This window comes from Schistocerca nitens, chromosome 1 (genome assembly GCF_023898315.1).
Source record: "Schistocerca nitens isolate TAMUIC-IGC-003100 chromosome 1, iqSchNite1.1, whole genome shotgun sequence".
Classification (NCBI taxonomy): domain Eukaryota; kingdom Metazoa; phylum Arthropoda; class Insecta; order Orthoptera; family Acrididae; genus Schistocerca; species Schistocerca nitens.
In genome coordinates this window covers 805572775-805585430 of record NC_064614.1, presented here as the reverse complement: position 1 = coordinate 805585430, position 12656 = coordinate 805572775, and the positions used below count along the sequence as shown (strand labels likewise).

The 12656-nt window shown below is 41.1% G+C and overlaps 1 protein-coding gene across 1 annotated transcript in view; it reads right to left on the bottom strand.

Moving 5' to 3' along the window:
- Positions 1-739, bottom strand: part of LOC126204440 (dynein axonemal intermediate chain 3-like) — a gene marked incomplete at its 3' end in the record, with an annotated part of 162842 nt that extends 162103 nt beyond the window's left edge. The window contains exon 1 of the mRNA XM_049938862.1: positions 689-739. Coding sequence (XP_049794819.1) covers positions 689-739 — 51 coding nt within the window. The remainder of the gene's footprint in view (positions 1-688) is intronic.
- Positions 740-12656: the final 11917 nt, after the last annotated feature.

The following is a 12656-nucleotide window of genomic DNA, read 5'->3' as shown; positions in this document are numbered from 1 at the left end:
ATTTTCCCAGAATACAGATTTTTCAGTTGTCGCTTTTTTTCTCTTTCGCTAACACTGGTATTGAATTACGAAGATAGTAACCTGCTCTTCAGATGACCTACAAGGTCAACTGAAGTACAGGATACAAATTTTACCGTTGCAGGTTTTTTCGCCTCACTAGTACTACTGCGATGATTTACAGTCGATGCTATTAGTATCGAAGGCGAAAAAAAATTTTATCTCATTCTTCAATTAACCTGTATAAGTCAACAGAAGAATGAGACACACATTTCATGTATGTCGTTATTTTTTCACCTAAGGTACAGGATTCCAGTGTTACGTACGTCGATTTTTTCGTCTTCGCTGGCATTAATATGCTATTTTTCAGTTGGCCTATATAGGTCAGCTGAAGTATGGGACACAAATTTCATGTGTTTAGGTCTTTTCGTCTTCACTAGTACTAGTATCAACTGAATAATAGGATGCTAGTGGTAGCAGAGGCGAAAAAAGTAACACCTGTAAAATTGTATCCAATACTTCAGTTGACCTACATAGGTCAACTGAAAAATAGGATACTAGCCATAGCGAAGGCGAAAAAACCGACATACGTTAAATTTGTATCCCGTATTGCAGTTAATCTATATAGATCAGTTGAAGTTCTGGATATAACTCGTATTTGCCAACAGAGGTATTCCATGCTAACGTTACTTCTGTCCTTTTTTTCTTTCTTTTTTGCACCCGTATCCCACTCTCCTTTCATGGACCATGGACCTTGCCGTTGGTGGTGAGGTGCAACCACAACGGAGAGGTATATGTTGAGAGGCCAGAAAAACGTTTGGTTCCTGGAGAGAGGCAGCAGCCTTTCCAGTAGTTGCAGCGGCAGCATTCTAGATCAGTGTTCGTCAAACTTTTTTGCTCAAGGGCCAAAACTAACAATATGATGTGGCACCTCGGCCGCAGGTTCCCAGGTGGCAAACCACGTAAATGGTGTGTTATGAATCTCCAATAGACTAGCTGTAGTAAAGAAGCGAGAGGTTTACCAGTGACTTTCTAGCACTTATTGTTAAAGTCGATACCATTCGGAACACTACGTGTAGAATGTTCTCTGTTTCAGATTGTTGCCACCCTCAATGACCCGTAAACTGTAACACTGTAATTGTCGGACGGAAGTTGTTGCATTGTCTTTGTGAACAGATGATTAATAACAGCAAATGGACTCATACTTAAATGTATTATGTAACATTAGACAATGACAACTGTTTTCTACATGTTTTGAAAGTCATTTTTCTTCAACTCACTTGGCTGAACTACGACACCCTTAATTTTATTTCATACTAGGTGATTTACCTGGCACTGGCTAGATATGTATTTATTCCAATCTTATGTTATTCTGTCTCTTCCTTCCCTCACTCTCTGTCGTCCATCTCGACTTTCCCCTCACTCACCATCTCTTCACCCCTTTATCTGTCCATTTCGCACTCCCCCTGTATGTATGCATGCCCTTCTCCCCCTTCTCCCTCCACATCACCATCCCCCGCCCCAATATGACGTTGCTTTTGCTTACCCCATAATATTTCTTTACAGATTGAAAATAATATGTGTATCAGTGTGGTTGAAATCGATCCGAGGGTTTAGGAGGAGAAGTGGAGGATAAAACACACACACACACACACACACTTTTAAGAGCTAATGATTAATTATTTCTTTTAACAAATATGTACCGCATATGACCGTCTCTATAATGCGTATTCATGAATCTAACGCACTTTCATTTAAGACTGATACAACAGCAGATAATTGGTACAAGGCACATGCACTCATTTTTGTCAGCACTGAGAAACAAACAAGAAAACATTTCCATTATTACGTCCCTTCCCATCGCAACGACAAATCTATCTGCCCCTGTATCAAGTGGCACCTGTAAAGGTGATAGAACAACTTTACGCGCTCCTACTTACAATTCTTGGAATATTTTTCATTTGACGAAGGAGACAGGTACAGCCGACAGCTGCAAACTATTTATTCTGTACCGGATTTGGATATATTTCATTTATCGTTCTTCAGAAACTGTAAACATTAGTACCTGTTAAAATGAAATAGTACTTTCGGAAACAAACCACTCGCAGCTGTTGGATGTATGTGACTCCTTCGCCAAATAACATTGCTGTGCAGTTGCTGACAACAATAAGCCATGTTTATGACACTGAAATTCTGCAATAAAGCGAAAAAAAATTTTAAATGCCTGTCCGCCTGTTTGACAACTATTAGATTATGAGGGATATATTCGTAGGAGACATACGAGTAGTTGTCACGTTGTCAACAATTACATTTTTAGTCAGTCTTCACAGGAGTAAAGTGTTGAAACCTACTGGAATAATCGTTGTGGTAGCATGAGTCAATGATGACATGTGCCATTCACAGACTTTCACAGAATGACTGTCACCATGTTTACGAGTGTTGAAAACTGCATAAAATACTGCTGATCAAATTTCAATAAACTGAAAAAAAGCATACAGTGCATCCGACTAATTCATTCCAGTTTAATTCTCTCTGTGAAAATAAATTCACATGACTTGCATAATCTTACAGTATTCATGTACATAGGCAGGAGCATTTGTTGGGTGAAGGGAAGGAATGGAATTATTAGTAATTTTGAGCCACTACCAAAAACAAATCTGGTATCAGTGTATCTTGTTCGTGAAATTTATTTTAAAGTAGTTTCATGCAAGATGAGATAGATGTATTCTTAAAATATTATATTACATTAACAAGCTTGCAATACCTGCAGAAGTTCTTTAAATTTTCGGTGATTAAGTTCACGGGCAGGAATGAAATTTATAACGCTTATAACCGTTTGCATAACATTCTTCAATTTGATATGTGAAATTTGACATGCCAAACTTTCTTGATACAGTAAGCAGTGAATAGAGAGTATATTTGGCAACTTCCATTGCTTCTTAATCAGTGCTATCAAACTATTGTTGACGCCCGTCATTGACGGACAATCATCTGTACATACCGATATTAATTTGCTCATAGATAAGTCATTTTTTTACAAATTCTTTAATTGCATCCACAAAATCATATCCTTTTGTGTGATCTTTCATGGTTATATTTGCTAAAATACCTTCCTCTTTTACCCCATCATTTGTGCAGTAACGCACAAATAATGAAAACTGAGCCATCGAAGCTAAATCAGTACTGGAATCACATGTAAGTCTGAAGTATTTGTATAGTTTGACATTATTAATTACTGCCTCAAACATATAAATTGAAATATCTTCTATATGATGTCGACAGGTAGATTCTGTAAGTGTAAGCTTACTCCTTTCAGCTGATATTTGTTTACTGTTGGAGAAATTTTAAACAACGTTTCAGAAACAGTCATCATACATTGCTTCACTAATTTAGTATGAGTGAAAGCTTTCATATTTTTTGCCAGAATATTACATACTCGGTATGATGCTCTTGTGACAGCCTCACTTTGCCCAACTGCTGCTAACATAACGTTTTGTTGACGACGAATGGTAGATTTTAGATCAGCAATTTTTTCCTTTCCTTCATTTGAATTCCAAGGAAAAGCTACTGTAAATGAATTGTGCTCACTTGTGTAGTGGCGAAATAAACTGTTTCTCTTCAGTCCCACAATCGTATCCCGGCATATTAAGCAAGTAGCAGTATCTTCTTTTCTCTTCACATATTTTCCTCTTAGTCACTGTTCCTGAGGGTACATCAGACATTATTTATTCCACTAATAATGATATCACCAAATATGAGCACAAATACACTCAATACGCGACGAACGTTCAGGAGCACCGAAACTTAGTTCACGACTGGCACACTGACACTACAAAGCTAACAATGAGGCGGCTGCGGGACAAGCGCTGGAGGGCGTTATAGAACAGGCGAGGGGCGGAGATGCTAAGCTTTTTTTTTTTCTTAGTGAATTTCGATTCCCCCCGAAGGGGGCGGGCTGGCAAGAGCTTAGTATGCCACTCTTCAGCCTACAGACTTTGTTTTAAAAAGGTGAAGATAATATGTAATAAAAACAGCCGATAAATCGGAGACTTAAATGGTAACACACGCGGCGCGTTTTATGCACGGCTCACATTGTTGGCTTGCAAGCCACTCACGCCTTTAGCGCTGCGGAACACCGGCAAGTGGCGCGTTAAATGAAAGTGGTGGATGGCTTTCAGTTACCTAATTACTTCCCCGACTTTAATCACAATTCTACGCAGTTTCCGTAAACAAAACACCGCTACGTCAGACAAGTAGTTACCTAACGCTACCCGTGCGAAGCCGAGGAGAGTCGCGGGCCGCACTAAAACATGATCTGGGCCATATGCGTCCCGCGGGCCGCAGTTTGACGACCACTGGTCTAGATGATTGACTGATCTGGCCTTGTAACATTAACCAAAACCGCCTTGCCGTGCTGGTACTGCGAACGGCTGAAAGTAATTACAGCTGTAATTTCTCCCGAGGGCATGCAGCTTTACTTTATGGTTAAATGATGATGGCCTTCTCTTGGGTAAAATATCCCGGAGGTAAAGTAGTCCGCCTTTCGGATCTCAGGAGGACGTCGTTATCAGGAGAAACAAAACTGGCGTTCTACGGATCGGAGCGTGGAATGTCAGATAATCGGGAAGGTAGGTTAAACAATTTGAAAAGCGAAATGGATAGGTTAAAGCTAGATATAGTGGTAATTAGTGAAGTTCGGTGGCAGGAGGAACAAGACTTAAGGTCAGGTGAATACAGGTTTATAAATCCAAAATCAAATAGGGGTAATGCAGGAGCAGGTTTAATAATGAATAAAAATAGGAGCGCGCATAAGCTACTACGAACAGCATAGTGAACTTATTATTGCAGTAAAGATAAACACGAAGCCCAAGCCTACCACTGTAGTAAAAGATTGTATAGGCTACCAACTAGCTCCGCAGATGACGAAGAGACTGAGAAAATGTATGAGGAGATAAAAGAAATTATTCAGATAATGAAGGGAGACGAAAATTGAATAGTCATGAGTGACTAGAATTCGATAGTAGGAAAAGGAAGAGAAGGAAAAGTAGTAGTTGAATATGTGAATGGGGGTAAGGAATGAAAGAGGAAGCCGCCTGATAGAATTTTGCACAGAGCATAACTTAATCATAACTAACACATGGTTTAAGAACCATGAAAGAAGTATGTATACGTGGAAGAGGCCTGGAGACACTGGAAGGTTTCAGATAGATTATATAATGGTAAGACAGAGATTTAGGAGCCAGGTTTCGAATTGTGAGACATTTCAAGGGGCAGATGTGGATTCTGATCACAATCTCTTGGTTATGAAGTGTAGATTAAAATTGAAGAAATTGCAAAAAGGTAGGAATTTAAGGAGATGGGACCGGGATAAACTGAAAGAACCAGAGATTGTAGAGAGTTTCAGAGAGAGCATTGGGGAACGATTGACAAGAACGGGGGAAAGAAATACAGTAGATGAAGAATGGGTAGCTTTGAGAGATGAAATAGTGAAGCAGCAGAGGATCAAGTAAGTAAACAGACAAGGGCTAGTAGAAATCCTTGGGTAACAGAAGAGATATTGAATTTAGTTGACGAAAGTAGATAATATAAAAATGCAGTAAATGAAGCAGGCAAAAATGAGATCGACAGGAAGTGTAAAATAGCTAGGTATGGATGGCACAGGACAAATGTAAGGATGTAGGGGCATATGTCACTAAGGATAAGATAGGTACTGCCTACAGGAAAATTAAGAAGACTTCTGAAAAAAAAAGAGAACCACTTGTATGAATATCAAGAGCTCAGATGGAAAACCAGTTCAAAGCAAAGAAGGGAAAGCAGAAAGGTGGAAGGAGCATATAGAGGGTCTATGTAAGGGCGATGTACTTGAGGACAATGTTATGAAAATGGAAGAGAACGTAGGCGAATATGAAATGGGAGATACGATACTGCATGAAGAGTTTGACAGAGCACTAAAAGACCTAAGTCGAAACAAGGCCCTGGGAATAGACAACATTCCGTTAGAACTACTGATAGCCTTAGGAGAGCCAGCCCTGACAAAACTCTACCATCCGATAAGCAAGATGTATGAGAAAGCCGAAATAACCACAGACGTCGGGAAGAATATAATAATTCCAACCCCAAACAAAGCAAGTGTTGACAGATGTGAAAATTACCGAACTAACAGTTTAATAAGACACAGCTGCAAAAAAATAACAAAAATTCTTTACAGACGAATGGAAAAAGTGGTAGAAGCCGATCTTGGGGAAGATCAGTTTGGATTCCACAGAAATGTTGGAACACGTGAGGCAATACTGAACCTACGACTTACCTTAGAAGATAGATTAAGGAAAGGCAAGCATACATTTCTAGCATTTGTAGAGTTAGAGAAAGCTTTCGACACTGTTGACTGAAATACTCTCTTTCAAATTCTGAAGGTGGCAGGTGTAAAATACATGGAGTGAATGGCTATTTACAATTTGTACAGAAACCAGAGGTCAATTATAAGAGTTGAGGGGCACGGAAGGGAAGCAGTGGTCTAGAAGGGAGTGAGACAGGGTTGTAGCCTCTCCCCGATGTTATTCAATCTGTATATTGAGCTAGCAGTAAAGGAAACAAAAGAAACATTTGGAGTAGGAAGTAAGTTTTTTTAGTGGTGGTAGTGATAAGACATCCTGTGAAACTTTACTAAATGCCTTCTCTGAAAGCTACGTAGAACAAATAGTAAGGAATACCCACTAATGATGGAAATATATTGGATCTAATGACAAGAAATAGACCTAACCTTTTTGAGGATGTCCTCGTCGCAACTAGTATCAGTGACCATGACACGGTTGTGGCAACAATGATTACCAAAGTACGATGGACAACTAAAAGAAGCAGATAGATATATATGTTCAGTAAACTAGATAAAAAAAAAATTAGTCGTACCATATCTAAGTGAGGAACTTGAAACTTTGAGCACAGGGCACGAGCATGTAGAAGAACTATGGCTCAAGATTAAAAGAATAACTAACTCTGCACTAGATACCTATGTGCCCAGTAGAACAGTTCGTTATGGGAGGGACTGTCCATGGTATACAGTCACTGGAAAGAAACTTCTAAAGAAACAAAGATTACTGCATGATAGATGTAAAATAAAGCGTAGGGCTATACATAGGTGTTGAATGAAACGCGTCTAGCTTTCAAGACAGCAATGCGTGGTGCCTTCAATGACTACCATATCAGAAAATTGTCAAGTGAACCTCCACAGAAACCAAAAAGTTTCTGGTCATACGTAAAGGCTGTTAGTGGCATCAAAGTTAGTGTCCAGTCCCTAGTGAATGAGACAGGAACTGAAATTGAGGGTAGCAGGACAAAGCTGAAATGCTTAACTCCATTTCCATATGTTCCTTTACAAAGGAAAACCCAGGAGAATTCCCCTATTTAATTCTCATACCACTGAAAGGTGCATGAAATAAGTATTAGTGTCTCTAGTGTTGGGAAACAGCTGAAATCATGAAAAGTGAACAATGCTCCAGGGTGCGATGGAATCCGTGTCAGATTCTATACTTAATGTGAGGTGAGATGGCGCCTCTTCTAACTATAATCTATCGTAGATCACTTCACTAAAAAACCGTGGCCAATCCTTGGAAACAGGGACAGGTCACTCCCCTCTACAAGAAGGACGGTAGAAGCGATCCACAAAACTACCATCCGATATCCTTGACATCGATTTGCAAATGGCTCTGAGCACTATGGGACTCAACATCTTAGGTCATAAGTCCCCTAGAACTTAGAACTACTTAAACCTAACTAACCTAAGGACACCACATACACCCATGCCCGAGGCAGGATTCGAACCTGCGACCGTAGCAGTCCCGCGGTTCCGGACTACAGCGCCAGAACCGCTAGACCACCGCGGCCGGCATCGATTTGCAATAGTATCTTAGAACATAGAATATAGTTTAAAAATAATGAGGTATCTTGAACAGAATGACCTCCTGAATGCCAGCCGACATGAATTTCGAAAATATCGCTCATGTGAAACCCAACCCGTACTTTTCTCACATGACATACTGAACGCTTTGGATCAAGGCAGTCAGGTAGATGCTGTATTTCATGATTTCCGAACAGTATTTGACTCAGTGACACACTTATGCTTATTGTCAAAAGTACGATCATATGTCGTATCAAGCAAAATTTGTGACTGGACTGAGGACTTTTTGGTATGGAGGACGCTACATGTTATCTTGGATGAAGAATTAGCGTCAGATGTAGAAGTAACTTCGAGTGTGCCCCAGGGAAGCGTGTTGGGATCCTTCCTGTTCATGCTGTATATCAGTGACCTTGTAGACAATAGTAATATCAGGCTTTTGACGACGCAGTTATCTACACTACTGGCCATTACAATTTCTACACCACTAAGATGACGTGCTACAGACGCGAAATTTAACCGACAGGAAGAAGATGCTGTGATATGCAAATGATTAGCTTTTCAGAGCATTCACACAAGGTTGGCGCCGGTGGAAACACCTACACTGTGCTGCCATGAGAAAAGTTTCCAAGCAATTTCTCATACACAAACAGCAGTTGACCGGCGTTGCTTGGTAAAACGTTTTTGTGATGCCTCGTGTTAGGAGGAGAAATGCGTACCATCACGTTTCCGACATTGATAAAGGTCGGACTGTAGCCTATCGCGATTGCGGTTTATCGTATCGCGACATTACTGCTCGCGTTGGTCGATATCCAATGACTGTTAGCAGAATATGGAATCGGTGGGTTCAGGAGGGTAATACGGAGCGCCGTGCTGGATCCCAACGGCCTCGTATCACTTGCAGTCGAGATGACAGGCATCTTATCCGCATGGCTGTAACGGATCGTGCAGCCACGTCTCGATCCCTGAGCCAACACATGATGACGTTTGCAAGACAATAACCATCTGCACGAGCAATTCGTCGACGTTTGCAGCAGCATGGACTATCAGCTCGGAGACCATGGCTGCAGTTACCCTTGACGGTGCATCACAGACAGGAGCGCCTGCGATGGTGTGCTCAACGACGAACTTGGGTGCACGAATGGCGAAACGTCATTTTTTCGGATGAATCCAGGTTCTGTTTGCAGCATCATGATAGACGCATCCGTGTTTGGCGACAACGCGGTGAACGCACATTGGAAGCGTGTATTCGTCATGGCCATACTGGCGTATCTCCCGGCGTGATGGTATGGGGTGCCATTGGTTACACGTCTCGGTCACCTCTTGTTCGCATTGACGGCACTTTGAACAGTGGACGTTACATTTCAGATGTGTTACGACCCGTGGCTCTACCCATCATTCGATCTCTGAGAAACCCTACATTTCAGCTTGATAATGCACGACCGCATGTTGCAGGTCCTGTACGGGCCTTTCTGGATGCAGAAAATGTTCGACTATTGCCCTGGCCGGCAGATCTCTCACCAATTGAAAACGTCTGGTTAATGGTGGCCGAGCAACTGGCTCATCACAATACGCCAGTCACTACTCTTGATGAATTGTGGTATCGTATTGAAGCTCCATGGGCAGCTGTACCTGTACACGCCATCCAAGCTTCGTTTGACACGATGCCCAGGCGTATCAAGGCCGTTATTACGGCCATAGATGGTTGTTCTGGGTGCTGATTTCTCAGGATCTATGCACCCAAATTGCGTGAAAATGTAATCAGATGTCAGGTCTAGTATAATATATTTGTCCAATGAATACCCGTTTATCATCTGCATTTCTTCTTGGTGTAGCAATGTTAATGGCCAGTAGTGTATAATGAGGTACTATCTGAAAGAAGCTGCGTAAATACTCACTCAGATCTTGATAAGATTTCAAAGTGGTGCAGAGATTGACAACTTGCTTTAAGTGTTCAGAAATGTTCAATTGTACACTTCACAAAAGGAAAAAAAATACGTAGTATCGTATGATTGTAATATCAATGAGTCACTATTTGATTCGGCCAACTCGTACAAATATCTGGCTGTACCGGGATATGAAATGGAATAGTCACATAGGTTCAGTCGCTGGTGGTAGACTCATGGCTTATCGGCAGAATACTGGAGAAGTGCAATCAGTCTACAAGGGAGATTGCTTACGGATCACTCGTGGGATCGGTTCTACAGTATTGTTCAAGTTTGATGGTACCCGGACCAGATAGAACTAACAGGGGATATTGAACATATACAGAGAAGGGAAGACGAACGGTCACAGGTATGTTTAATCCGTGAGAGAGTGTAACAGAGATACTGACGAAACTGAAAGGGAAGGCTCTTGATGACAGACGTAAACTATTCCGCGAAAGTCTGTTAACGAAGTTTCAAGAATGGTCTTTAAATGATTACTCTAGGAATATACTATAACACCCAACGCATCGGTCACAAAGGGATCATGAAGCCAAGACTATAATAATTATAGCACGCACAGAGGCATTCAAATGTTCATTCTTCTCGCGCTCCATAAGTGAATGGAACATGAAGAACCACTAATAACTGGTACAATGCGATGTACCCTCTGCCATACATCGATGGTTTGCGTAGTATAGATGTAGACGTAGATGTGCACGTGCAGATGTAGCTGATTGATCTGCAAGATATTTCCCATTTTAAAGGCAAATTCCTTTCACGCTAAGACTGTTCTGGACGTCTACAATGTTTTCCTCGGGTAGAGTTTGTAAGTTGCAAAAGTGCTGCAATATTTCGAACGACAAATTTGTGTGAAAGAACTTTTTTTCGATTATGAAGCAAACAGTCATGATTACAAAGCAATTTGAGTGCGAGACTGTGTGGAATTGTCTGCGTTTGTCCGTATGACGACAGTGAGTACCAGATAACAATTATGTTAAGTCTACAGCACGCCAAAAATGGTTAAGTAGTACTGAAAATTTGTGCTGTTTGTGATCTGTGTTGCTGACATATGTGAAATATGAAATCAAGTCGTATATAGTGTGGCTGCACTGCCACTTAAATGCAGTGCGTTCGCAGTTTTCCCCCTCCTCGAGGTCAGACATTGTGGCGGTGACGGAAATGTGTAGGGAGCTTTGGCACTCGTGACCGACACGGCTCGCAAACCGAAATCTTGGACGCCTCTGCCGTAACACATTGAGCTTTAGCATGCGAGAAAAGAAGGCACTCGTGAACAACCCGACTCGTATACAACTATGAGTCGGATTAAAAATCCCAGCCAGCATTTTTGGAGTTTCCTCATACTCGTCTATACGAATTTCGTTGTTCCAAACACCATTCAGAAATGCAACATACCAATAACAAAATAACAAAAGCACTTTGGAAGACTCCTAGGGTTAGCCCTACATAATTCAGTGACGGACGGCATGCACTACATTCTCTCCAGTGGCAGGTAAGGCTGTGGTTCACAGAAATAAAACAAAAGAAAATAACCATAGATCCAGAATTTCTGTGTCTATCGTTTACTGACACGAAGAAACTGCACGTATACCGAAACGCCCATGTGTTCAGTTGCTCGTCAAGTTAGTTCAGCAGTAAAGGTACAATAACACTGAAAATTAATGTCCAGCGTTGGTAGCAGAACATTTTAACGTAGCATCACATTTCTATGGTCGAGGTTGAAGACGTGATTTCAGATTGATTTTTTCTTAATATCTGCAAGCATGTCCTGTTCAACATGACAAAGAACTGGAAACCACATTTATTGCTAATTTGTCCTTGGAGTAAGAGAAAGGTTTACAGTCTCCTTTGCCAGTCGCGATTCGTTTTCAGTTTTTTCGTAGTATCCGCATCGGTCCTCTGCTTTGCTACAAATTCGTTCAGTACTGGTGTATTCATTTACGCTGACGTAATATCTGGAACAGGATGTCAAATCACAAAAAAATGGTTCAAATGGTTCTGAGCACTATGGGACTCAACTGCTGAGGTCATTTGTCCCCTAGAACTTAGAACTAGTTAAACCTAACTAACCTAAGGACATCACAAACATCCATGCCCGAGGCAGGATTCGAACCTGCGACCGTAGCGGTCTCGCGGTTCCAGGCTGCAGCGCCTTTAACCGCACGGCCACTTCGGCCGGCTGTCAAATCACACACCTTTCAGCCGTCTAATTTCCAAACGTATTTTGTTTGGCTACCAGTTTCGGCGATTTACTACGACATCTTCAGGCCCCTGATCGACGTAGGAAGATTCCACCTTCGTTCTGGTCAAAATAGGGGCCAGCATTGAAATACTGGTGTCTGTAGATTTCTTCTTGCTATACCGATCACTTCAACTATTATCTGCCGCTACACAGTATCTACATCTTATAGTCAGATATAAAGCATAAATAAATAAGTATAGGCATTAAAAATTAAAATACATTAAATTTAAAGTATGTAAAAATGAATTAACATAGTTTTGTTTTCAGTAAAACAAACCTGGATAATGTGTGCCGTAAGAATTAATATTACAGACATTCTCAGTTACATTCTCTTCAGGCTGCTGTATGGAATCGGGATATTTTAATTTCGAATCTTTTTTAAGCTTCATATTCTCCACTATCTCACGTAACTTTGAGCAAAATTTAAGTTAAGCGCCTGGTCCTTCTCGTTTATTACTGGCTCTGAGCACTATGGGACTTAACGTCTCAGGTCATCGGTCCCCTAGAACTCAGAACTACATTGGACAAATATATTATACTAGAAATGACATCTGATTACATTTTCACGCAATTTGGGTGC